The sequence below is a fragment of the Thalassophryne amazonica genome, chromosome 13 (assembly GCF_902500255.1).
Source record: "Thalassophryne amazonica chromosome 13, fThaAma1.1, whole genome shotgun sequence".
Lineage (NCBI taxonomy): Eukaryota > Metazoa > Chordata > Actinopteri > Batrachoidiformes > Batrachoididae > Thalassophryne > Thalassophryne amazonica.
The window spans coordinates 32,486,655-32,513,890 of record NC_047115.1 but is presented as its reverse complement, the minus strand read 5'-3'; the positions used below and the strand labels follow the sequence as shown (position 1 = coordinate 32,513,890).

The 27,236-nt window shown below is 41.4% G+C and overlaps 1 protein-coding gene across 3 annotated transcripts in view; it reads left to right on the top strand.

Moving 5' to 3' along the window:
- Window positions 1-27,236, top strand: part of pcdh15a (protocadherin-related 15a) — a 707,751-nt gene that overhangs the window by 595,639 nt on the left and 84,876 nt on the right. For all 3 annotated transcript variants that reach the window (XM_034185498.1, XM_034185497.1, XM_034185496.1), the window contains 2 exons: window positions 20,373-20,482; window positions 24,179-24,319. In XM_034185498.1, the coding sequence (XP_034041389.1) occupies window positions 20,373-20,482; window positions 24,179-24,319 (251 nt within the window). The remainder of the gene's footprint in view (window positions 1-20,372; window positions 20,483-24,178; window positions 24,320-27,236) is intronic.

The window sequence follows — 27,236 nt, the reverse complement described above, 5'->3', positions numbered from 1 at the left end:
TCAATCTTTTTTTATTTTCAGATTACAAAACCTTTGGCCTTGATTTAGCTCCATACGTCTTCAGTCTCCAGTTTGTCAACAAATGCATGAGGCAATTATCGAAGTGTTTAAAAACAATGTTTTTTGAAGACGGATTACAAAGGATTTGCATATTTCTCCCTCCATAGTGCATAATATCATTAAATAATTCAAGGATTCTGGAGGAATTTCAGTGCGTAAAGGTCAAGGGTGCAGGCGTAAGCTGAACACCCGTGGTCTTTGACCACTGACACAAAACTACATCATTCAACAATAGCTGATATAAAAACATGGCAAGGAATTACATTTGTCAAGCACTGCAATGATGAGTTAAATTCATAAAAGCAACATAAAATGTTGCTATGCCAAAAAGAAGCCTTATACAGAAGCCTTGTACAGAGGCAGCGTTGGCTTTTCTGAGCTCTGAATCTTCTGGGTTAGACTATTACACAGTGGAAATGTGTACTGTGGTCACACAATCAAGACATTTATATATATATATATATATATATATATATATATATATATATATATATATATATATATATATATATATATATATATATATACACACACACACAGTGGTGGGCACACTTCCGATAATCTGTTAACAGATAATTATTGAAGATAATGTTTTCATTATCGGATTATCTTTTTAGATAACTTTAAAAACCTTTATCAGACTAATTATCTTCTGGTAAATTGTTGTGCGATAACTTTTAGACTGATAACGTAGTAAACCAAGCTGAACAATTTTAAAATCAGTTGAGACCTACTTGTTAAAAGTTTCCTAAGAGATGTATAGTTTTATCCTCTGCAAACAGAAGAGAGCTGCAGGACGTATTTTCTGCAGGCAAAGGAGAACTGGTCACAAAAAAAAAAAATAATAATTTTCTTTAACACCATACTGATACACTGGCAATATCACCCAAGTCATCCAGAGGCATACATTTTTAACTTATGGTTCAAATTTTAACCAATCTATTTTTGGACAAGTTATTTAAAATTACTGTCATGTCTGAAGTTTTATAAAGTGAAAAATATCAGATATATGTTTTAGTTTTAAAGTAATGTGCTAATTTTTAAGGTTTGTGAGCAGTGCATTATGGGTAGGATAGGGTAATCTCAGTACATTCACGACAGGACAAATGCTTTTCAGACACTCTGATCAGGCTCCACGGACAGCAGCATTAAACTCTAGTGCCTAAAACTCTTGTGAATATATTCTCTGGGTTTATAGACATTATTGTATTTGCGTTTGTTAAATTCCACACATCTTAAATGTAGCAGACACGGATTATCTGGAATTTTGTTTTGGCAAGTTTTCAAGGCCTCTACTGCCATTTACTGGCCAGTAGTGTTCATGGCAGTATTCACCCTAAGTACTAAGCATCTGGACACCAGTAGATGGCAGTGTTCTATTTATTTTGACCCTGGTTATATCAGATGGTTGTCAAATCAACTTTGTCTTTGCAAATGGCTTTTTTTTTTTTTTACAAATTTAGTTTAAAAACAAAACAAACAAACAAAAACATTACAAGACAGCTCTGCTGTGTTTGCACATGCACAGTGCGAGCGGTTGGATGCTTGTAGCTCTTCAGCAGCAGGAAACCCTCACGACGGCCGACCAGAATAATATCAAACAGGTTTGATTTTCATTCGACCATATGATCGGCGATCAGGAGGTGGTCATGAGATGTTAAATGCAGCTTGTTACTCCATGTACACTACACGATGCAGGACGCGCGATTAACCTGAAAGTCGGTCCAAAAAAGTCTCGCACAATGAAAAATCATCTGAAAAAGGGCCAAAACTCGCACAGTGTAAAGCCAACATTTATGTGTCAAGACAATACTGAGTGCACGTTTTACAATATAATAAAACGTGTGCACAATTATATAATAAAACGTGCGCACATTCTCGCCACATGCAAAACATTTTGCGATGACACTTCCAGGGCTCCGTAAAAATGCCTGTTTTTACAAATAAAAAATGGAATATTTTACAAAGCACATTTATCTGTAAACACCAATACCCGACACATGTCACATTAATGTGTTGGTTTACATAATAAATGACTGAACCAGTCAGTGTTTAGCAGAGGCACTTTTACCCAGAATCCTTTGCGATCTGTCTGTGTTTGTTACAAAACCTCAGAATTAGTGCATTATTCAAAATTAAAAGATATATGTTACATTGTAACTTTGTACAAATGACAGAATTGACATTAATGGAGTTATTCTATCAGTATTCACACAAAACCATAAGTCAGCCTGCCTTTATTTTTCAAGATCTCCGCCTGACTGGAGCATTGTGATTGGTAGAGAGTTGGCTTTGTGGCTGCTCTCAGGGTGCTTTTGTGCTGTAGCCGTGTAATTTCCAGCAGGGGCAGCATGTTCAAACATAGAAGTGCTGGCTCATTGTTTGGGTCTTTTGTCGTTTTTGATGCTTCCAAAAGCAGTCATGGTGTTAAAACTCAAATTCACCTTGTTAGTAGTTGCAAATGTACTGGAGACAATACTGCAATTTATCAGTTATCTGTAACTTCCGATACATTTTTTGGGTGGTTTATCTTTATCAAAGATAACTTTTCAGTTATCTGATTATCTGTTATCGAAGTTAATTTTTTGGTTATCTGTGCCCACCACTGTATATATTTATATATATATATATATATATATATATATATATATATATATATATATATATATATATATATATATATATATACACTCAACAAAAATGTAAACGCAACACTTTTGGTTTTGCTCCCATTTTGTATGAGATGAACTCAAAGATATAAAACTTTTTCCACATACACAATATCACCATTTCCCTCAAATATTGTTCACAAACCAGTCTAAATCTGTGATAGTGAGCACTGCTCCTTTGCTGAGATAATCCATCCCACCTCACAGGTGTGCCATATAAAGATGCTGATTAGACACCATGATTAGTGCACAGGTGTGCCTTAGACTGCCCACAATAAAAGGCCACTCTGAAAGGTGCAATTTTATCACACAGTGCAATGCCACAGATGTCGCAAGATTTGAGGGAGCATGCAATTGGCATGCTGACAGCAGGAATGTCAACCAGAGCTGTTGCTCGTGTATTGAATGTTCATTTCTCTACCATAAGCCGTCTCCAAAGACATTTCAGAGAATTTGGCAGTACATCCAACCAGCCTCACAACCGCAGACCATGTGTAACCACACCAGCCCAGGACCTCCACATCCAGCATGTTCACCTCCAAGATCACCTGAGACAGCTGCTGAAACAATCGGTTTGCATAACCAAAGAATTTCTGCACAAACTGTCAGAAACCGTCTCAGGGAAGCTCATCTGCATGCTCATCGTCCTCATCGGGGTCTCGACCTGACTCCAGTTCGTCGTCGTAACCGACTTGAGTGGGCAAGTGCTCACATTCGCTGGCGTTTGGCACGTTGGAGAGGTGTTCTCTTCATGGATGAATCCCAGTTCACACTGTCCAGGGCAGATGGCAGACAGCGTGTGTGGCGTCGTGTGGGTGAGCGGTTTTCTGATGTCAGTGTTGTGGATCGAGTGGCCCATGGTGGCGGTGGGGTTATGGTATGGGCAGGCGTCTGTTATGGACGAAGAACACAGGTGCATTTTATTGATGGTATTTTGAATGCACAGAGATACCGTGACGAGATCCTGAGGCCCATTGTTGTGCCTTACATCCAAGAACATCACTGTTGTGTGGGCCGCTGAAGAGGAGGTACTGCTGGCCCACCACCACTAGAGGGCGCCCTGCCTGGAGTGCGGGCTCCAGGCACCGGAGGGCGCTGCCGCCTTACGGGAGCAGCCAGGACGACAGCTGTCATCCATCACTGGAGACAGCTGATCCCAATCAATACGGAGGTATATCAGCAGGACGGCATCTCCAGCTCATTTGCCGAGATATCGCCTGACCAAAGAGGTAACAATCTCTGCCCATACATATAACTAACCATTGTTGTATTTCTTGTGGAGCATTTGTAGGACAGCTGACTACTGAACAACTTTTGGATAAGTACTCACCTTCCTACACTCCTGTATCATGTTAACGAGAGGTGGAGGTGGACTCTCCACCCTCCGTGTTACTGGGTGCAGCCGCATCCACACCTGACTGTTTTTGTTCCTTGCCAGCAGTACCGGATCCGACGAGCGGAGGCAGTGGCCACCTGGGGATTCGGGACTTGGCGGCTCCAGTATTCCCGGGGTTCGGTGGCAGAGGAAATCGGGTTGGTTCCGGTTCGACTTGGACAGACGTCTCCTATCGTCGAGCCTGCCCACACGACACCGTTGTTATTGGACTCGTCTCAATATTGTAATCGGCTGTGTTGTTGTGCCTGTTTTCACAACAGTAAAAACAGTGTTATTTGATTCCTCCATTGTCCGTTCATTTGCGCCCCCTGTTGTGGGTCCGTGTTCCTACACTTTCACAACAATCACCTCATGTTGCAGCAGGGTAATGCACGGCCCCATGTTGCAAGGATGTGTACACAATTCTTGGAAGCTGAAAATGTCCCAGTTCTTGCATGACCGGCATACTCACCGGACATGTCACCCATTGAGCATGTTTGGGATGCTCTGGACCGGTGTATACGACAGCGTGTACCAGTTCCTGCCAATATCCAGCAACTTCGCACAGCCATTGAAGAGGAGTGGACCAACATTCCACAAGCCACAATTGACAACCTGATCAACTCTATGTGAAGTAGATGTGTTGCACTGCATGAGGCAAATGGTGGTCACACCAGATACTGACTGGTATCCCCCCCAATAAAACAAAACTGCACCTTTCAGAGTGGCCTTTTATTGTGGACAGGATCTGAGTATGCACTTGAAGTCCTGGTACAGACGCTTGTCATGTCACACCGCTATTATTGGAATGCTTATCATTCTGCACATGATGCAGAATGTGTCAGCATGCCTCATTTTCAATCAGTCAAAAGACCACATCACACCCTTTCCATTTCTCTGCACCAGCTCTTAGAAACATGGTGTCTAACCAGATCCTTACTCTGGATGGCATTACCCTGACCTCTAGTAATACTGTGAGAAATCTTGGAGTCATTTTTGATCAGGATATGTCATTCAATGCGCATATTAAACAAATATGTAGGACTGCTTTTTTGCATTTGCGCAATATCTCTAAAATTAGAAAGGTCTTGTCTCAGAGTGATGTTGCAAAACTAATTCATGCATTTATTTCCTCTAGGCTGGACTATTGTAATTCATTATTATCAGGTTGTCCTAAAAGTTCCCTGAAAAGCCTTCAGTTAATTCAAAATGCTGCAGCTAGAGTACTGACGGGGACTAGAAGGAGAGAGCATATTTCACCCATATTGGCCCCTCTTCATTGGCTTCCTGTTAATTCTAGAATAGAATTTAAAATTCTTCTTCTTACTTATAAGGTTTTGAATAATCAGGTCCCATCTTATCTTAGGGACCTCATAGTACCATATCACCCCAATAGAGCGCTTCGCTCTCAGACTGCAGGCTTACTTGTAGTTCCTAGGGTTTGTAAGAGTAGAATGGGAGGCAGAGCCTTGAGCTTTCAGGCTCCTCTCCTGTGGAACCAGCTCCCAATTCAGATCAGGGAGACAGACACCCTCTCTACTTTTAAGATTAGGCTTAAACTTTCCTTTTTGCTAAAGCTTATAGTTAGGGCTGGATCAGGTGACCCTGAACCATCCCTTAGTTATGCTGCTATAGACTTAGACTGCTGGGGGGTTCCCATGATGCACTGAGTGTTTCTTTCTCTTTTTGCTCTGTATGCACCACTAATCATTAGTGATTGATCTCTGCTCCCCTCCACAGCATGTCTTTTTCCTGGTTCTCTCCCTCAGCCCCAACCAGTCCCAGCAGAAGACTGCCCCTCCCTAAGCCTGGTTCTCCTGGAGGTTTCTTCCTGTTAAAAGGGAGTTTTTCCTTCCCACTGTCGCCAAGTGCTTGCTCACAGGGGGTTGTTTTGACCGTTGGGGTTTTTCCGTAATTATTGTATGGCTTTGCCTTACAATATAAAGTGCCTTGGGGCAACTGTTTGTTGTGATTTTGCGCTATATAAATCAAATTGATTTTATTTGATTTGATGTTTGTGTGGATTTCTTCTGGGTGCTTCGTTTTCCGCACACATTTATAGACATGCAGGTTAGGTGAACTGGAAACTTTAGCATTGTCCAGGTCTATCTTGCAAAAGAGGTCTCGAGTTCAGTGGGACTAACCTGGTTAAATTAAAATGTATCTCTAAAATTATACCAATTGTATTCGCAGTCATATTCACCAAAGATCCATCAAGATACCTGACTAGATATTTACCCCAAAAATCTTACCTGGATTGTAATTTGTATAAACTATGTATGATCATGGAAAAGGTTCTTCGCCATTGTAGCTAAAAGCAGCCAGATTCATTTTGCCGCATGATATTTCTCTTAATATTTGGCTACACAGCTAATAGGTAGCACTAGGCAATCAGATGGTCCACCATCGCTATTTGATTGTAGCCCAGTCTCAGTTCTCTTTTGATTTTCAAGGGATATTATAAACTACCATAGCCTAAAATACCTTTTAAGTAATTAGTTAGACAACCAATCAGGGCAACAAAACATGTGACATGACAAGAAGCAGTACAAAAAGCTCATGCATACTGTAAGGTTGTTAGAGCCCCAATAGTTTGGTTTAGATACACAAACAAACTACCATTAACATTGATAACTTAAATGAGTTAATAAATCATCAGTATAAAATTTAATAAAGCCTTGTACTGTGAATCCAGAAAGTATTCACAACACTTCACGTTTTCCACATTTTATGTCACAGCCTTATTTCAAAAATGATGAAATTAATTTTTTTCATCAAATTTCTTCACACAACACTCCATGACGACAATGTGAAAAGGTTTTTTGGCAACTTTATTAAAAATTAAAAACCTAAGAAGTCACATGTACATAAGTATTTACAGCCTTTGCCAAGAAGCTCAAACTTTAGCTCAGGTGCATCCTGTTTCCACTGATCATCTTTGAGATGTTTGTACAGCTTAATTGGAGTTATTTGGAAAGACGCACACCTGTCTACATATAAGGTCCCACAGTTGACAGTGCTTGTCAGAGCACAAACCAAGCATGAAGTCAAAGGAATTGTCTGTAGACCTCAGAGACTGGGGAAGGGTACAGAAACATTTCTGCTGCTTTGAAGGTCCCAATGAGCACAGTGGACTCCATCATCCATAAATGGAAGAAGTTTGGATCCACCAGGACTCTTCCTAGAGCTAGCTGCCCTTCTAAACTGAGCGATCAGGGCAGAAGGACCTTAGTCAGGGAGGTGACCAAGAACCAGATGGTCACTCTTTCAGAGCTCCAGCATTCCTCTGTGCAGAGAGGACAACCTTCCACAAAGGCAACGTTCTCTGCAGCAATCCACCCATCAGGTCTGTATGGTAGAGTGGCCAGATGGGAGTCACACACTTCGAAAAAAGGCACATGGCAGCCCACCTGGAGTTTGCCAGAAGGCACCTGAAGGACTCTCAGACCATGAGAAACAAAAATTCTCTGGTTTCTTGAGACAAAGATCTTTGGTGTGAATGCCAGGCATCATGTTCGGAGGAAACCAGACGCCATCCCTACAGTGAAGCATGGTGGTGGCAGCATCATACTGTGATGATGTTTATTAGTGGCAGGAACTGAGAGACTAGTCAGTTTTGAGGGAAAGATGAATGCAGCAATGTGCAGAGACATCCTGGATGAAAACCTGCTCCAGAGCGCTCTTGACCTCAGACTGGGACGACGGTTCATCTTTCAGCAGGACAATTACCCTAAGCACAGAGACAAGATATCAAAGGAGTGACTTCAGGACAACTCTGTGAATGTCCTTGAGTGGCCCAGCCAGAGCTCAGACCTGAATCTGATTGAACATCTCTGGAGAGATCTGAAAATGGCTGTGCACTGCTGCAAAAGGTGCATCAACAAAATATTGATCAAAGTGTGTGAATACTTATGCACATGTGATTTCTTAGTTTATTTTTAGTAAATAAAAAAAAACAAAAAACTTTTTTTCATGTCATTATGCGGTGTTCTGAGCAGAAATTTGAGGGGAAAAAATGAATTTACTCCATTTTGGGATAAGGCTGTAATATTACAAAATGTTGAAAAAGTGAAGTGCTGTAAATACTCTCTGGATGCACTGTGTTATCATTTTATTTAGTTTTTATTTATTATTATTATTATTATTTTTTATTTATTTTTTTTTGCTTTGGCCAAAGCATGTGGTCACCCCACTGATTCTGGTCTGCTTAAGGTTTCTTCCATGAACCATAAAATGCCTGAAGGAGTTTTCCATACCACTGTTGCCAGTGGACTTGCTCACGGGGTCTCTCTCCTTGCGTCTATCAGCTGTCCCAAATCTGACAGTTGAAAGATGCTTGGGTTTTGCTGTCATCTCCTGCCTTTCAAAGGGCTTCAACTATGAATGAGTAATGACAGACATTTGAGGTTTTTTGTGTCATGACAAGAGTGTTTGCAATATAAATAATAGGGATGTGCATTTTTTTTCCTTATGAAACAATACAATATCTATCTAGATACATACATATTAGGTATGCAGGCATCTGTGTGTCTGTGGACAAGATAACTCAAAAATGGCTCAAGGGATTTCCTTCAAACTTGGGAAGATAACTTGGATAGATATCTAGAGGTTATTAGATTTTGAAGTTGTCAGAGTTGAGGAACACCTTTGTTTGCATATCTCCCAAACCAAGAAACCTTGATGGGTGATCTAAAGCATACACTATATTGATCAGCCATGCATTTGTAATCGATTGGAATGAATGACTTCATAATGACATCAGTCATATGATAAAGTCATACATACTCAAACACACCATTACAAACGCATGTATACATTGTGATGTGTAGATTGTGCAGAGTATGCATCAGCCCTCTGACACCTTTCATATTCAGTAATTTCATTACAAATCGTAATAATGTTGAACAGAGTTTTTCTCTGTGCTGCTCTTTGAAAAGCCTGGATTACATCAGATGAACCTTTTGGCCTACTTTGGCATCTCACTTAATGCAACGCATCACTCCAGCTCACCTCACAATGACATGCATCTCAGTAGTACAATACACCTGCCACTGTTTACAGTGTTACTCCACAGTGCAGCTGTAGCTTTCTGTTTGCTGATGTAACAGGCAGACAGTGAATGAAAACTGCACAGTGCAAAAAAAAAAAGAAAATGCCACTGTGCATTAACAGACAGTTATGCTTGCAGACTCACTCATCATGTACTGAAATGAGAACAGGAAAGTGGTCGTATCAAATGTTACTGTGTCTGCATGATGACATTATTGGGTTAAATCGGCCCTCACAACACACTGCATACACACGGGTTTGTGCTATTTATGGCAGCTCTAGTTCTGTGAAGTTCAGTGACAATCATATCTGCTTGGTTGTAAATTACACACTTGTGTGCCCGATCGTGGAGCCAGCCAGCTTGTTAAGCTCAGATAACCTTTTAGCCAGTAACTTCCACCCATCAGCTTGTCTTTGGGGGATTTTACAGCATGATGACCAACCTGGAAGTTTTAATACCTCCAAAATGTGTTGGTCCAAGGTCTCCTCCCAATTGGCCATTTCCAGATCCTCCCCCCAAGAGGTATGCGGTCAAGAGGTGTCATTATTATGTGTGCCATATCCCCTCAATACAAAGGAGCAACAGTTCAATTCAGCCATCTTCTTGAATCCCTGAGCAGATCACTTCATCCTACAGAATGGGACTAGCAGACATGCAATAAAAATGAAATCATCTTTGCTGCTAGGATCTGCAAACTCATTGTTGCACCAACTGCCCAAAGCCGATGATTGAAGTTGAGCAGCTAAAACTGACCAATAAATGGACAGCTTTGGTTTAGGCTGCAGCTGTGCCTCTTTTTATACACTTGCTACACTCCAGCTCATGCACCTCTCCCTGACTCAATCTCCTGTTTCAATCCCTGCTTGGAGTGCAATGAATGTGCTTGGAGGTTTGGCATCAACCCAAGAAGCAATCAGTTATTTAGAAGTCTTTTTTTTTTATTCACAAGCAACATCATTTTCTATTTGCACAAAATTGTCATTTATATTGGAATCTGCAGGCTTCATTATATTAAAGTGCAGAATGAAGCGAGTGAGAATATTTAAACAAACCAAAATAACCAGAATAACTGACTGGCCATTGGCTACAGATTTGAGACTTCCACATATTGTACTCTTAGAAATGTTTTTCAAGGGTCTCCCCCCGGCTGTCCAGGACAAATTTAAAAGGCTAATATAATTAAAGTTACTGGTCATAATTTATTCCCCCAATTTAGAGGTTTCTAAAATCTGTATGTAGCATTTAATTAATGCTTTGCATCCAGAGTTTTTAATTCATCCTTCATCCCATTATACAGAGCATCTTCACATTGAAGTCAAAAGCCTTTCATTTCACTGCAAAGGAAAAATATCCACATAAAGAAATGTACAATGCCATTGTCTGACCCTTAGGGCCCTGTCCCACTGGCGTTTAGGAGGATTTGCGGATGGAATGCACAAAAAAGTGGCCCACATCTGCCAAACAACCGCAATAACCGTGTAACATTCCTGTATGAGTCGGCCGCCATCCGAACACGTCCGTGATCATCTGCAGAGGCACGCATGTCTGCAGCCAGGATTTTTGAGCGGCTCAAAAATCCTGCTGCGGATGAGATCCGCATCACTGCCTGAACACATACTGAAGACATACGCAGGACATACACAACCAACGCACCGCATATCCCCTGTCATCCGCTGATATCCGCAACCGACGGGTTGGCGCGGCTTGGCGGCGGACCGGGACACCGTGCAAAACAGAAATGACGCGTGCCCAGCACGGCCACATCACGGTCGCAAATGGTATGTCGCACATGCAGACTAGAGCATGACACGGGAGTGGATTTTCACTCCCGTCCCATCCTGCTACCAGAAAAAAAAAATCCCATCCTGTCCCAATCCTGGACTGGAGTAAAAAAAATCCCATCCCATCCCACTCCTGTAAGGATGACTCCCAATCCCATCCCGCTCCCACTCAAAATCAGTCCCACTCCCATCCCACTCCCGTATGTCTCGCACCGTGATGATCAATCAGGGACTTTCTGGAGTTTGACTGAAGATGTGAACATGTCTTGTCTCTGGTAGCAGCCTGTGAGCAGGACTTATGTCTCTTTTGTCCTTTATTTCACAATTATGACAGAGTTTTTGGAGCGAGCAGCAGCAGGAACGGAGTTTCTTTTTCTTTTTATGTTACGTGCGCGCGCAAGCGAATCGTTCACGGAGATTATTTTACTTATTAACTACACAGATGTATAATAAAACAAATGGTGACTGGTTTCTAAACACAATTATGGCAGAGTTTTTTTGGTGGAAGAGCGAGCTGCAGCAAGCAGCGGAGTTTCTTTTTTTTTAATTGTTTACATGTGCGCGCGTGAATGGGACAGTTGGTCCTCAAACTGGGTCCTGCAGAGGTGGAAGGACCACTGAAAGCGGCCGTCACCCAGACACAGCTCCTGCAGCAAATAATGATACTCTCTGTATTGGGAGCTTTCCACAACAACTTGCTCCGTGTGGTCAAGGTCCGTCACGTTAACTTGACTGACAACCGGAGCCGGCGAGCGGAATAGAAGCTCCTCCTATTTGATGATGCACCAGGGTGAATTTTCACAGCAAAAGCAGAGCAACACACCGGGCGAAGGAGGCGCGTCCGTCGCCACGCGACCCCCGCGAATTTGTAGCATCTGATCGTGCCGGTGTGAACGCGGCATTAAATAGATGAAAATCATCATCTATTTTTGGCATTCCCACTCCTGCCCGCTCCCGTTCATTTTTATTCCCGTCCCATCCCAATCACGGGATTGATAAAATTTTGACTCCCATCCCGCGGGAATCCCGCAGGAATCACGTGACCCACGGGAATTCCCGAAAAATGTCATCCTCTAATGCAGACAGAGCGGGCACGGATGAAGCGAGTGCATCACGGCCGCTGTGCCCCTCATGGGGGTGCCTCCGCAGTCACCTTCGCTTCTGTTCCCTGTTATATCCACTTTTCTTCCTCATGTATTCGCTGATCCACCCTGGGACATTTGTCATTTCCGCCCACCTCTGTTGCGGACGCTCAGCTTTTGTCTCCTCATTTCATGCGCAAATCCTCCTAAATGCCAGTGGGACAGGGCCCTTACATTCATTCATTTTCTATACATGTTTATTCCACTTCTGGGTTGTCTGACCCTTATGTATGGATTAAAATATATTTAATTTCCTGTTATTAGTCTACAGTTGTCCAAGCCTGGAGGGGTATTGTCATAACATTTGCCGTCTGTGCATCATGGTTCTGGTTTTATTTTTACCTTTATTTAACCACGCTAGTCCCATTAAGATTGAGGCCTCTTTTGCAAGGGAAACCGAGACAATTCTAAAGTTTCCAATTAACTTAACCTGCATTGTTGTGAAAGTGTCGTGACACGGACCCACAACAGGGGGCGTTAAAGAACGGACAATGGATAAGCCAAAAGTAACAATTTAATGTTGTGAATCACACAACGACGTACAGACAATAACAATATAGTGACTGTCAATCATACACCAGGTGACGTGTGGGCAGGCTCAACGATAGAAGACGCCTGGCGAGAGAAGAGCCGGATCCCCACAGCTTCCACTGCCAACGGAGCTGAAGAAACACCGGAGCCGCAAGCCCTGCGCCCCAGGTGGCCGCTGTCTTCAGCAGTCAGACCCGGTACTGCTGGCAGAGAACAGAGACAGTCCTGATGAGTGTGAGGTTCGCACACTCAGTAATCCCACAGTCTGTATTCAGTAAGGAGGGAGCACCTCCACCTCCAATCACACTCTGTGCAGCTCCTGTCTAACCACTTATCTGGTTGGGGTGTGAAGCGAAGCCGTGCTGATCACACACCAACGCCATCAACACAGACAAGGACACACCACAGGGAAAACGGCTGCAAAGAAGTTCAGATAATACTCAATGTTTTGAGTCAGCAGAGAAAATTACCTGATTGGTAGTTGATTTCTCGGCGAGGAGGTGGAGTCGCAGTCCGGCCTTTATGGAGATGGTGATGAGTTGGCTGAGTGACAGCTGGTGCTGATGAAGAGTGACAGCTGTCACTCCCAGTGGCTCCGGCGCCATCTCGTGCTTGAAGCCCGCACTCCAAGCAGGGCGCCATCTGGTGGTGGTGGGCCAGCAGTACCTCCTCTTCAGCGGCCCACACAACATGCATGTCTTTAAGTGTGGGAGGAAGTCGGAGCCACCGGAGTAAACTCACGCAAACACAGGTAGAACATGCAAACTCCACACAGAAAGGCCACAGGTGGGAATCAAACCCATGACCTTCTTGCTGTGAGGCAACAGTGCCAATTACCATGCAGCATTTTCAATGCTTGAAGTCATGAGACCAGAGGGAAATAAAATTGCATCAGTCAAGTCTGAATGAAAGAAAATCACTAATCAATGTCTCTACAACAGCCATGGATAGACTGTGTTGAATTTTGGCAATATTCCATAGCTGAAAAAATGCATTCTTGGAGGACAGGGTGGGAATAAAAATCATTTTCTTTTGAGTTTTTGCTTTGCTGAATCACACTGATATCTAGTGAAACTTTAATTTATCATACTAATTTCTGTGTTGAGCAGATGCAGTGATCCCATCTTAATCTTCTTTGAATTCAAAGTATGAAATTAATGGAAACCCTTGATTGTAGTAAGCAGGTGTAGAAAATGATGAATTAATTACTTGCCATCTAGTTTTCATCGTGTTCATATGAGGAGAGAATCAGTTTCTTGTTTTATTTATTCATATTTGTCACTGCGTACATCATGACATCATATAAATTTGATTAATGAGAGTCAGTTAATTAGCAATGCTAACTTTTTTTTTTTTAGCAGATTAGCTTTTAAGATAACATTGAGCATGAGTGGACAGATTATCTTCCACTAATGTACTTCCATCCATTAAGTCAGGGTCCGAAACATTTATAAGCCCACAGAACATATGTTTGGTACTTGTCTGAGCTTATACACTGTTCCAATAAGCAAAATGGACACATTATATGCATAGCCGGTGCCACGAGGGGGCGTTTGGGGGTGATGCCCCCTCACGTCATCAACCTCACCCCCTTGGATGTTACAGTTATCAAAAAAATAAAAAAGAAAGAAAAAGAAATATAGCAAAATATTAGTTATTCAATAATATCACATATTTAACAAATAAACCAAATTAATTAACTAAAGTAATTAATTTTAAAACAAATGGATATGGCGTCTGTCGTGTTCAAGCGATTTGATAGGTTGAGGGTTGCGCTTGTCAGTGCGGCAGAGGGCAGTGCGTTTCCAACGCGTCGCGACGTCAGACGCGTCGCTTCGGAAGCGGCAATGGGAGATTGCTACGTCACACTCTGGCTGTTTCCACAACCTGAATAAAGTTCAGCGATCACCTTCTTGAATTTGCGTCGCCTGAACCACAAAAAGCTTTAAAAAAACAGCAGTATAACGATTCTCCCATCACCCTGCTGGGAGAAGCTTTTTTCAGCTACTTTTCGGAGTGACACCGACCGAGGAAGGACTGACGTCTTGGTGGGATATCGATGGAACCGCGACAGTGGGCCGACCCGCACAGAGAAGCCGGCCTTCAGCATCATCACTGGGCAGAGCAATCCAGGCCGCCGGGGTGATGGAGCAAACCCACTCAGTCCGAAATCTCCCACTTTTTGGATATATGCGAAGTCCCAGTTTGCCCAACGGAGTTTAGTTCTGCAGCTTTACTGAGGTGAGAATAATGTAAAAATAAAACGTGACGTTTACTGAACTGTGAAGGTTTAATGATCGGCTAACGTTAGCTTAGCCTTTTAGCACAGTTGATCTGAGTGAACACTTTTAATTTGTAAATGGTTCAGTCTTTTTTATTTTTAACAAATAAAGCTACAGCTTTTTTCAGGACACCACAAAAGCTCAGCTTTAAATAACTTATTTTTTGGGGCGTTTTTTCCATCGTTTTTTTTTTTTTTTGTTTTTTTTTTCCCCCTTTTTTATGTATAAACTGTTTAGTGTTTCTTTATATTTAAAGAAATATTTTTATTTGTCCCAATCAGGAACATTTGCTGTGCAGACAACCAAACTTCCATTGATGAGCTGAACACCATGAAGTCCAGTCGAAAGAAAACATCTCTGCTTTTCAGCAATACCACCAGAGTTCAAAGCTGCAGAAGAGACCTTCATCTGGTCCCGAGAATCCAGCAGAACATCACCTGCTTCTAAATAAAAGGCTGTTTGAACAGCAACTATTTTATTTTATTATTTTTAAAAAGCTGTTTCATTTTATATTTTAACAATAAATGAACGGATCATTAAAAATGTCCACGAATCAAAGTCAAAAGACATTTGCCAGGTAGAAGCTCTCCACTTATTGTGCTCAAATTCATGTTTTAGAAATGATTCTGTCCTGATAACATTAAAGGCAATTACGTATTTTGACGAAATTACAAGTGTTAATGACTATAAAAAAATTAATCATGAGGTTTATTTCACAGAAATCCTACTTTACAATCACACTGCAGTCATTAAATTATTCCTTTTGCATTATAATAAACATTTGTATTTATTTAGTGTTTGTTTTTCTGGTTGAAATGAGATAAATAATCTACCAGACTTAAAAATTATACAAGTTTCCATGTTATTTTATTTGTCTAAAAATTAATGTCTGAGGTTCCTTATGTTAAACAAGAAATGATCTAATATGAAATAACAGGTGGTTTTAATTTACAGATGAAAGGTTTCTAAAGAACCATTTATTGATTTATTTAGCTATTTTAATTACAAGTGTTCTAAACTTTTTTTAACAGTAGTCAGAAATTTTGAGGTAACAAACAACAACAAAAAAACATTTCCAATGATTTTTCTTCAGAAAACTGCTCTCTAAATGAGCAGTCCTGTCACATGTTAATGTTTTGTACAGATCAGTGGTTTCTGCACCAATCGGATTGGTCCAATCCATTTTGCACAGATCAGTGGGTTTCTGCCACGAGTCTTCCGTGTTTTGGCCCGACGCGTCGTTCCTATTGGACAACACGAAGGTACGTCACAGCTGATAGTGTCGAAAGTTGGCGCACCTCATCTCGACAGAACACCGGCTCTGTGTGGTATGCAGGAGATCACTTGACCGAGCGTCTATACGTTCAAATAATAATTAAAAAATACGGTCATGACTCTTTACTCTTACTCAGTCTCTTACAACGGTGTAGCCTAAATACACAAGCTTTCCAGGAGCGCACCTAATTCATTACACACGCTCAGAGGCACTTCTCCTCCGGTGCTCACTTTTTTTTGGGGGGGGGGGGAGCGACCCCACCCCCTGTGATAAACTCATCGCCCCCTTAATATTTTTTTTCTGGCGCCGGGCCTGATTATATATTATTATATAAAGGCAAGGACATCAAGGACAGTGTTGTATAGTAACAAAGTAAAAATTCTTCACTACTGTACTTAAGTACATTTTGGGAGACTTTGTACTTTACTTGAGTTTTTTTAATTCAGCTTACTTTCACTTTTACTTCACTATATTTCCGAACTTAATTGCATACTTCTACTCTGATACACTTTCTATGCGCCATGCCATTACTCGTTACACGCACACGAAAAAGTCGTGTTTTCACCCAGAGACACCACTGATTACTAGTGACTGCAATGAAGTCAGGCCAATTTGTCATGAGGCATGTCCGGTAGGCTTTTTTGCAGTTGCGCACTTGGGGGGTGTTTGTCAGGAAAATGATCATTTCTCTACAATAATTACAGACCTGCAGTGGGTCTGTAATCAACTTTTCTGCAGTGCGGCTTTGCGTTGAACCTTGAACCAATGGAAGCAGTGGTTTGCAGGTCGAAGCAGTGCTTCGATCTACGATTCATGGATTGATTGCTATATTTCATTTTATCCTAATTTTTCCCCACTAAAACCCTGAAGAGCATATGTCTGTGAGTAATATTTAATATTTTTATGTTAAAACGACCTGTTATGGTCTTCGGAAACAGTTGATATAACTTAAAAACGGGACCGATGCTAACACGTTAGCATGTCTATGGCGTTTTCAATGTTAAAGTTAGCATTAAGCTGTTCGCATCAGCATGTTTGTGTTGATTTGTTTTCTGTATAATTAATGGCTCAGCATTCATTGTCGTAAAAGAGACAAATTGTAATTTTTTTAAATTTATTTTTATTCATATATTATAGCAACAACAATAATAGTCTACATAATAGACAATAATAGTCAATAATAATAGTTTAATAATGTTACAATACAATTTTAGAGAAAGAGACAAAAAGAACCTAATGAAACAAAACACAACAGAAAAGATAAAACCATGTAACAATGAAAATAAATAAATACATGTAGAAATATATAACTGTTTCCTGTGAACACCTAGTGAGTAGCCTACTCTCGTTTAGGTTTTGAAACCTTGTTTCTGAAGTGTTTTGTGTGATGTGCACAATTTTCAGTATTTTGACTAATACTACCAGTTATTTACAAGCCTAGATAAACGTTATATAAAAAAAATCAGTCTGTTTTTGATTATTAACATTTACTTGTACTTTTACTTTAAATACTTGAGTACATTTAGTTGTACATTACTTGCATACTTATTTATAATAATATTAGATACTTTAAGACTTTTACTTGAGTAGCATTTCAATCAGTGACTTGAACTTCTACCAAAGTCATTTTTTTAATGGATATCAGTACTTTTATTTAAGTGTGATTTCCCGGTACTTTATACAAGGATATGGAAGGGCAGGAGGTCAAACCAAAGTAAATGCGTGAATAAGATTGTTAAATGATTTATTTCTTAATATTTCTAATTTGATTAATACTTTTTGTACTGTGAATAAACTATATGTTGAATGTAAACTGCTTTTTAATTTCATTTGTTCATTTAATGATTTATGTACATCTTCATGTAATCTTAGCATGCTAAACCATTTTGGGAATCTTAATCTTGTTAAAATTTCAGATCTTTAGGTTCATTTTTGAGGGATTTATTGCCACAAACTAGGCCAAAGATAAATTCATAAAATAAAAGTTACCAGGTAGCAGTTTTCTGTGATTTAAGATATCGTGTTTTCTGGAGTATAATTGGTGGTATTTTACTAGGTTGGGAGGTGCGACTTACATAATGAAAAAATTACACATTCATTCTGAATAATAATAGGTATAATAAATATTTAAAGAGGACTTTCCCAGGAATCAAGGCACAAAAACAAAATCAACTCTACTGACATGCCCTCCATCGAGGAAGAAGGGATGGAAGACTCTGGCGGATCGGGTGCCATCACCTAGCGGAAGTCACTGAAGTAGTCAAAAAAGTCTTCAGTGGCGAGTCACGGGGAGCAGACAAGATTCATACTGAGATGCTGAAGTCACTGGATGTTGTTGGGCTGTCATGGCTGATGCATTTATACAATGTTGCATGGAAGTCGGGGACAGTACCTCTGGTAAACTCGGGTGGAGGTCCCCATCTTTAAATAAAAAAGGAGGCCAGAAAGTGTTCCAGTTATAGAGGAATCACACTTCTTGGCCTCCCTGGGAAAGCCTGTGCTATGATACACGAGAGGAGACTCAGACTGTTAGTCAAACCTCAGATTCAGGAGGAGCAATGCAGCTTCCATCCTGGATGTGGAACAGTGGACCAGCAGTTTACCCTCACAAGGATATTAGAAGGTTCTTGGGAGTATGTCCAACTAGTCTACATGTGTTTTGTGGACGTAGAAAAGGCATATGATCAGGTCCTTCTGGGTATCCTGTCGGTGTGCTGTGGGAGTATAGGGTACCAGATTCATGGCAACATGTGATCTGGTCTCTATATGACCAAAGTAGAAGCGGTCTCCACATTCTCAGCATTACATTGGACCTGTTTCTGTTGGGTGTTGGTCTCTGCCAGGACTGCCACTGGTCACACAGTAAATTTTGCTGAGTAAAACACTGCCGGCATAACATTTGGTCCTAGTCTAAATTGAGTAAATACACTCTATTATAGAGTGAAATCAGCTCTACTGTCTTCTCGAATCAAGTGTTTCTACTCCAATAAGAGTTGATTTTACAAAGTGATAGAGTTGATTTAGCACTGTGATAGACATCAGAGTTGCATCTCTGATTTTTGTGAATGTTGTGGTTCTTTTGGCTTCATCAGGCACTGACTTCCAATGCACACTAAGCAGGATTGAGGCTATGAAGTGACTAGAATGCGATTCAGCACCTTCAAGTGAAAGTAGATCGTCCACTCTGGGTCAGGAATATCTTTGGGTCTTTGTCATGAGTGGGGGTAAGTTGGAGCGTGAGCTTGATCGAAAGATTGGGGCAGCATCTGATGTTTTACAGATGCTGTACTCAACGTTTGTGGTGAAGAAGGAGCTGAGACAGAAGTCGAAGCTCTCAATTTACCACTCGATTTACGCTCCTATCCTCACCTATATATTTGTAAACTTTGGGTAATGACTGAAACAATAAGATGATGGATACAAGAGGCAAAAATGAGATTCCTGCCTGGGGTATCTGGGCTTACACTCTTGGACAGGGTAAGAAGCGTGACTATCTGGGATGGACCCGGCGGAGAGCCGCTCCTTCTTCACATCGAAAGGAGCCAGCTGAGGTGGTTTAGGCACCTGGTGAGGATGCAACCCAGTCGTCTCGCTAGGGTGGTTTTCCAGGCACGTCCAACCAGGAGGAGGCAGGACACAATGGAGAGATTATATGTCCCAGCTGGCTTGGGAATGCCTTGGGATCTCCCAGGAAGAGTTACAGGATTTGGCTGAGGATGGGCTGCTTGCTCTGCTGTCACCTCGACCCAGACCCGAATAAGTGACAGAAAATGAATCAATGCACAAAAATCAAAAATTAGAGAGCTGATTATTCTGAATGAAAATGCACCTTATATTCGAGTGTGATTTATGAGTTTTTCATGTATTTTTTTATTAACAGGTGCGACGTATATTCCGAAAAATATGGTACATGTCTTAGCGGTTTAGCGTTATAATAAAATTTTCAGTTAGTGGATTAGCTGTTATCAAAGCTAAAGTCAAAGTTTGATGTGCTCACTACTGAAAACTGTCTCCCTTTTCTTACTGCCATTACAGATCAGGCTGGTATTTAAATTTTAGAATTTGTCATTCATTTTTTGAGGCTGTTTGAGGCAGGGATACCAAATACATCCTCATTTGTGCAGTTCAGAACCACACCATAGGTTTGGGGATTGCTTTTTTTGGTCCCTTAAATCTTCTCATGGTTTGTGTCCCATGTCTATGCAGGTTTCCACCAGTTAGTGAGTTGGCTCCGATTCACACACCTGTGGGAATGATTCTAGCTGCTGCTATCAATCAAACCATCTTCTACTCTATTGTAGCAGGAAATGAACAAGGTATGTGCTATATATCACACAGCGTGCCATCCAGTACAATGAGAAGCTTTTTTCAGTGCTTTAAAAAACCTTTTTCATTTCACTTAGCAATATTTCTTCCAACACTCTCTGTTATATGTATTCACATCTTTTTATGTGTATTTTGTTAATTTTAGTTATTCGCCAACCAGTACCTTTGACAAAGCCATTTCCGTTACAACTGCTAAATGGTCACACAAAGCTTTACAAATATGGTTTCAGCTAAATGTTTTTGAAGTAGTCCTGAAATAAATCCCCACATTATTTTCAAATTGCAGAATGTACATCACAGCCACAGGTAGTCTTTGTCCTCCCTTTAAAAATAATTGGAAAAGATAATACAGTTATTAGTTTTCACTTTAAAGGCTTCAGATCACTTCTCACAGTCATCGGTAAAGTTCGAAAATCATAATTGCACCTCAAGGGAGCAAGGTGTGAATTTAGCTTGTGTCCTTAAAATAAATGTGTAAGAAGACGCGGTGCAGAGTCAGAAGCAGCGAAGGGAAGAGAAGCTGATGGTCCCCTTTCCCCATAAGCACTGTTGTGTCCTCTTTTTGCAGATATCCACTTGTAAATTGCAGCTTGAAGCCTTTTTAAGAGTTTTGTAACTCCACTGGCGTTTGGTGTATGGTGTTTGGCTTGTCAGCTCATGCCACTGAAAAAGGGGGAATATGAGTCATTTTATACAGCACTGTTTACAACTTCTTACCTATTAGGATAATTCCACTCCACATTAAATATGTGAAAGTAAAAATGTTCACCATGAATAATTGAATACCCACAGAGCAGCGATATAGACATTATTCAACCAGACAGTTGCTGTGATAACGGTGCAAACAAAACCAAACAACAGAATTAGAAGGCCGTGCAGTTTAAACAAATGTGACTGTTGGATTCATTGAATTTAATTCTGGACTCAGCCAGTGCCTCCATTTACCCAGTCTTAAATGTCTTTGTTTATTCTGTGTTGGGATGTGATTAGAGCTGCGCCAATTAACAGATTAATCAATTATTAATCCATAATTAAATAATTTTCAACCAATTATTCAACTAATCACTATTAGGGAATTAATTCATCATTCTTTTTAAAATGTCTTCAAAATGTCCAAATTCTGATTTCTCCTTCTTAAGTATGAATATTTTCTGGTTTATTTACTCCTCTCTAACAGTAAACTACACTCAACAAAAATATAAATGCAACATTTTTGGTTTTGCTCCCATTTTGTATGAGATGAACTCAAAGATCTAAAACTTTTTCCACATACACAATATCACCATTTCCCTCAAATATTGTTCACAAACCAGTCTAAATCTGTGATAGTGAGCACTTCTCCTTTGCTGAGATAATCCATCCCACCTCACAGGTGTGCCATATCAAGATGCTGATTAGACACCATGATTAGTGCACAGCTGTGCCTTAGACTGTCCACAATAAAAGGCCACTCTGAAAGGTGCAGTTTTGTTTTATTGGGGGGGGATACCAGTCAGTATCTGGTGTGACCACCATTTGCCTCATGCAGTGCAATACATCTCCTTCACATAGAGTTGATCAGGTTGTCAATTGTGGCCTGTGGAATGTTGATCCACTCCTCTTCAATGGCTGTGCGAAGTTGCTGGATATTGGCAGGAACTGGTACACGCTGTCGTATACGCTGGTCCAGAGCATCCCAAACATGCTCAATCAATCAATCAATTTTTTTATATAGCGCCAAATCACAACAAACAGTTGCCCCAAGGCGCTTTATATTGTAAGGCAAGGCCATACAATAATTATGTAAAACCCCAATGGTCAAAACGACCCCCTGTGAGCAAGCACTTGGCTACAGTGGGAAGGAAAAACTCCCTTTTAACAGGAAGAAACCTCCAGCAGAACCAGGCTCAGGGAGGGGCAGTCTTCTGCTGGGACTGGTTGGGGGCTGAGGGAGAGAACCAGGAAAAAGACATGCTGTGGAGGGGAGCAGAGATCGATCACTAATGATTAAATGCAGAGTGGTGCATACAGAGCAAAAAGAGAAAGAAACAGTGCATCATGGGAACCCCCCAGCAGTCTACGTCTATAGCAGCAATGGGTGACATGTCCGGTGAGTATGCCGGCCATGCAAGAACTGGGACATTTTCAGCTTCCAAGAATTATGTACAGATCCTTGCAACATGGGGCCGTGCATTATCCTGCTGCAACATGAGGTGACGTTCTTGGAGGTATGGCACAACAATAGGCCTCAGGATCTCATCACGGTATCTCTGTGCATTCAAAATGCCATCAATAAAATGCACCTGTGTTCTTCGTCCATAACAGACGCCTGCCCATACCATAACCCCACCGCCACCATGGGCCACTCGATCCACAACATTGACATCAGAAAACCGCTCACCCACACGACGCCACACACGCTGTCTGCCATCTGCCCTGGACAGTGTGAACCGGGATTCATCCGTGAAGAGAACACCTCTCCAACGTGCCAAATGCCAGCGAATTTGAGCATTTGCCCACTCAAGTCGGTTACGACGACGAACTGCAGTCAGGTCGAGACCCCAGTGAGGACGACGAGCATGCAGATGAGTTTCCCTGAGACGGTTTCTGACCGTTTGTGCAGAAATTCTTTGGTTATGCAAACCGATTGTTTCAGCAGCTGTCCGAGTGGCTGGTCTCAGACAATCTTGGAGGTGAACATGCTGGATGTGGAGGTCCTGGGCTGGTGTGGTTACACTTGGTCTGCGGTTGTGAGGCTGGTTGGATATACTGCCAAATTCTCTGAAACGCCTTTGGAGACGGCTTATGGTAGAGAAATGAACATTCAATACACGAGCAACAGCTCTGGTTGACATTTCTGCTGTCAGCATGCCAATTGCACGCTCCCTCAAATCTTGCGACATCTGTGGCATTGTGCTGTGTGATAAAACTGCACCTTTCAGAGTGGCGTTTTATTGTGGGCAGTCTAAGGCACACCTGTGCACTAATCATGGTGTCTAATCAGCATCTTGATATGGCACACCTGTGAGGTGGGATGGATTATCTCAGCAAAGAAGTGCTCACTATCATAGATTTAGACTGGTTTGTGAACAATATTTGAGGGAAATGGTGATATTGTGTATGTGGAAAAAGTTTTAGATCTTTGAGTTCATCTCATACAAAATGGGAGCAAAACCAAAAGTGTTGCGTTTATATTTTTGTTGAGTGTAAATATCTTTTAGCTTTTAGAAACACTGATTGATACTTTCATGATTTTCAGACAATTTATAGACCAAACAACTATTCAGCTGACCCATAAACTAATCAACAGATTAAATGATAATGAAAATAATTTACTTTAAGCTGTCTAGGAAATATGTTTTTTATTTTGTTTCTTTTTGGGTCTCAGGAAGAGGCAAATTTTTTTTCCCAAAATGCCTTTTTTAAATTTAAGGTTTGCCACTTTATTTCCTTTGGGATTCCTTTTCTCTTTTTTAATATATAAAACCATTTTCTGACAAAATATTTGAATGTGAGTTGAAAGTTATTTGTAGAATTTGTGGTTATGATTTACTGGTAATTGAGCTAATAATCAGATAGATCCAAAAATAAGAGTAACAGAGTAATAAGAGTTTTAATTGTTGTAATCTATTAATTGATTACAAAAACAATCATTATTTCCAGCGCTTGATGTGATTGTGTGTGTGTGTGTATATGTGTGGTTTTAGGTCATTTTCAGGTGAACAACAGGACAGGTGTGATCTCCACAGCCAAGTCTTTGGATTATGAGAATGTGACCAGCTATGTCCTCAGGGTCCAGGCTGACTCAATGATAGTCGTCATGTCCAACCTCCGTGTGCCTTCGAAAAGTAAGTCTGGCTAATGAGCAGAGATGTTGAATGAGGGATTAGGGTCTTTTTGATTAAGTCAGTGTCAAAATTTCTGTTTTGGATCTATCCAAACTGACGTGACAGTAACACACCACAGTGGCCATCTTTCTGGATATTGCAACCAAATGCAACAGCTGTATGAAATTGTATTTTCTCTTTTCTATGATCACATGCTGAGTATCCAAAGCATTTGTAAATGAGGAAAAATAGCATTTGAGTATGAGTTGGTTATTCATTGTGATGCTCAAAACTTGCTGGTCCAAACTAAGTACAATGCTAATGATCTTATTGTATGATGTAATCTTCAGTATACAGAAGTCTACAACTAGGTATCGGCTCTTGCTTGCCTCTACTGGTGGTTGGCTCTCACTGCGGTATTGTATCACTTCCTGTTCCGGAGCACAGCGGTGTTTTGCTGTATCTGTTAGCCGTTTAATCTGCGCAGTTAGATTGATCTAGTTACCTAGATAACGATTTGTTTCACAGTGTAATCTTCACATGCCTTAACTAAAGCACTCCCTCTGCTGAATCACCTCTAAATTATTTACACATTATTCACTTTGTGTGTTTTTAGGAATCCGCTAGCTTAGCGCAGCTACTAGCCCTTAGCCGGTTTAGCATGGCGGCTTCTCCTGTCTCTCCCGCACTTTTCTGCTCTGGGTGTGAAATGTTTAGTTATTCCTCGGCCTCCTTTAGCAGTAATGGTACTTGTAATAAGTGTAGATTATTCGTAGCTTTGGAGGCCAGGCTGGGCGAATTGGAGACTCGGCTCCGCACCGTGGAAAATTCTACAGCTAGCCAGGCCCCTGTAGTTGGTGCGGACCAAGGTAGCTTAGCCGCCGTTAGTTTCCCTCTGGCAGATCCCGAGCAGCCGGGAAAGCAGGCCGACTGGGTGACTGTGAGGAGGAAGCGTAGCCCTAAACAGAAGCCCTGTGTACACCGCCAACCCGTTCACATTTCTAACCGTTTTTCCCCACTTGGCGACACACCCACCGAGGATCAAACTCTGGTTATTGGCGACTCTGTTTTGAGAAATGTGAAGTTAGCGACACCAGCAACCATAGTCAATTGTCTTCCGGGGGCCAGAGCAGGCGACATTGAAGGAAATTTGAAACTGCTGGCTAAGGCTAAGCGTAAATTTGGTAAGATTGTAATTCACGTCGGCAGTAATGACACCCGGTTACGCCAATTGGAGGTCACTAATATTAACATTGAATCGGTGTGTAACTTTGCAAAAACAATGTCGGACTCTGTAGTTTTCTCTGGGCCCCTCCCCAATCGGACCGGGAGTGACATGTTTAGCCGCATGTTCTCCTTGAATTGCTGGCTGTCTGAGTGGTGTCCAAAAAATGAGGTGGGCTTCATAGATAATTGGCAAAGCTTCCGGGGAAAACCTGGTCTTGTTAGGAGAGACGGCATCCATCCCACTTTGGATGGAGCAGCTCTCATTTCTAGAAATCTGGCCAATTTTCTTAAATCCTCCAAACCGTGACTATCCAAGGTTGGGACCAGGAACCAGAGTTGTAGTCTTACACACCTCCCTGCAGCTTCTCTCCCCCTGCCATCCCCTCATTACCCCATCCCCGTAGAGACGGTGCCTGCTCCCAGACCACCAATAACCAGCAATAATCTATTTAAGCATAAAAATTCAAAAAGAAAAAATAATATAGCACCTTCAACTGCACCACAGACTAAAACAGTTAATGTGGTCTATTAAACATTAGGTCTCTCTCTTCTAAGTCCGTGTTAGTAAATGATATAATAATTGATCAACATATTGATTTATTCTGCCTTACAGAAACCTGGTTACAGCAGGATGAATATGTTAGTTTAAATGAGTCTGCAGAATGCTCGTAGCACGGGCCGAGGGGGAGGATTAGCAGCAATCTTCCATTCCAGCTTATTAATTAATCAAAAACCCAGACAGAGCTTTAATTCATTTGAAAGCTTGACTCTTAGTCTTGTCCATCCAAATTGGAAGTCCCAAAAACCAGTTTTATTTGTTGTTATCTATCTTCCTATCCTGGTCGTTACTGTGAGTTTCTCTGTGAATTTTCAGAACTTTTGTCTGACTTAGTGCTTAGCTCAGATAAGATTATTATAGTGGGCGATTTTAACATCCACACAGATGCTGAGAATGACAGCCTCAACACTGCATTTAATCTATTATTAGACTCAATTGGCTTTGCTCAAAATGTAAATCAATCAATCAATCAATCAACTTTTTTTTTATATAGCGCCAAATCACAACAAACAGTTGCCCCAAGGCGCTTTATATTGTAAGGCAAGGCCATACAATAATTATGAAAAACCCCAACGGTCAAAACGACCCCCTGTGAGCAAGCACTTGGCAACAGTGGGAAGGAAAAACTCCCTCTTAACAGGAAGAAACCTCCAGCAGAACCAGGCTCAGGGAGGGGCAGTCTTCTGCTGAGACTGGTTGGGGCTGAGGGAAAGAACCAGGAAAAAGACATGCTGTGGAGGGGGGCAGAGATCGATCACTAATGATTAAATGCGGAGTGATGCATACAGAGCAAAAAGAGAAAGAAACAGTGCATCATGGGAACCCCCCCACAGTCTACGTCTAAAGCAGCATAACCAAGGGATAGTCCAGGGTCACCCGATCCAGCCCTAACTATAAGCCTTAGCGAAAAGGAAAGTTTTAAGCCTAATCTTAAAAGTAGAGAGGGTATCTGTCTCCCTGATCTGAATTGGGAGCTGGTTCCACAGGAGAGGAGCCTGAAAGCTGAAGGCTCTGCCTCCCATTCTACTCTTACAAACCCTAGGAACTACAAGTAAGCCTGCAGTCTGAGAGCGAAGCGCTCTATTAGGGTGATATGGTACTACGAGGTCCCTAAGATAAGATGGGACCTGATTATTCAAAACCTTATAAGTA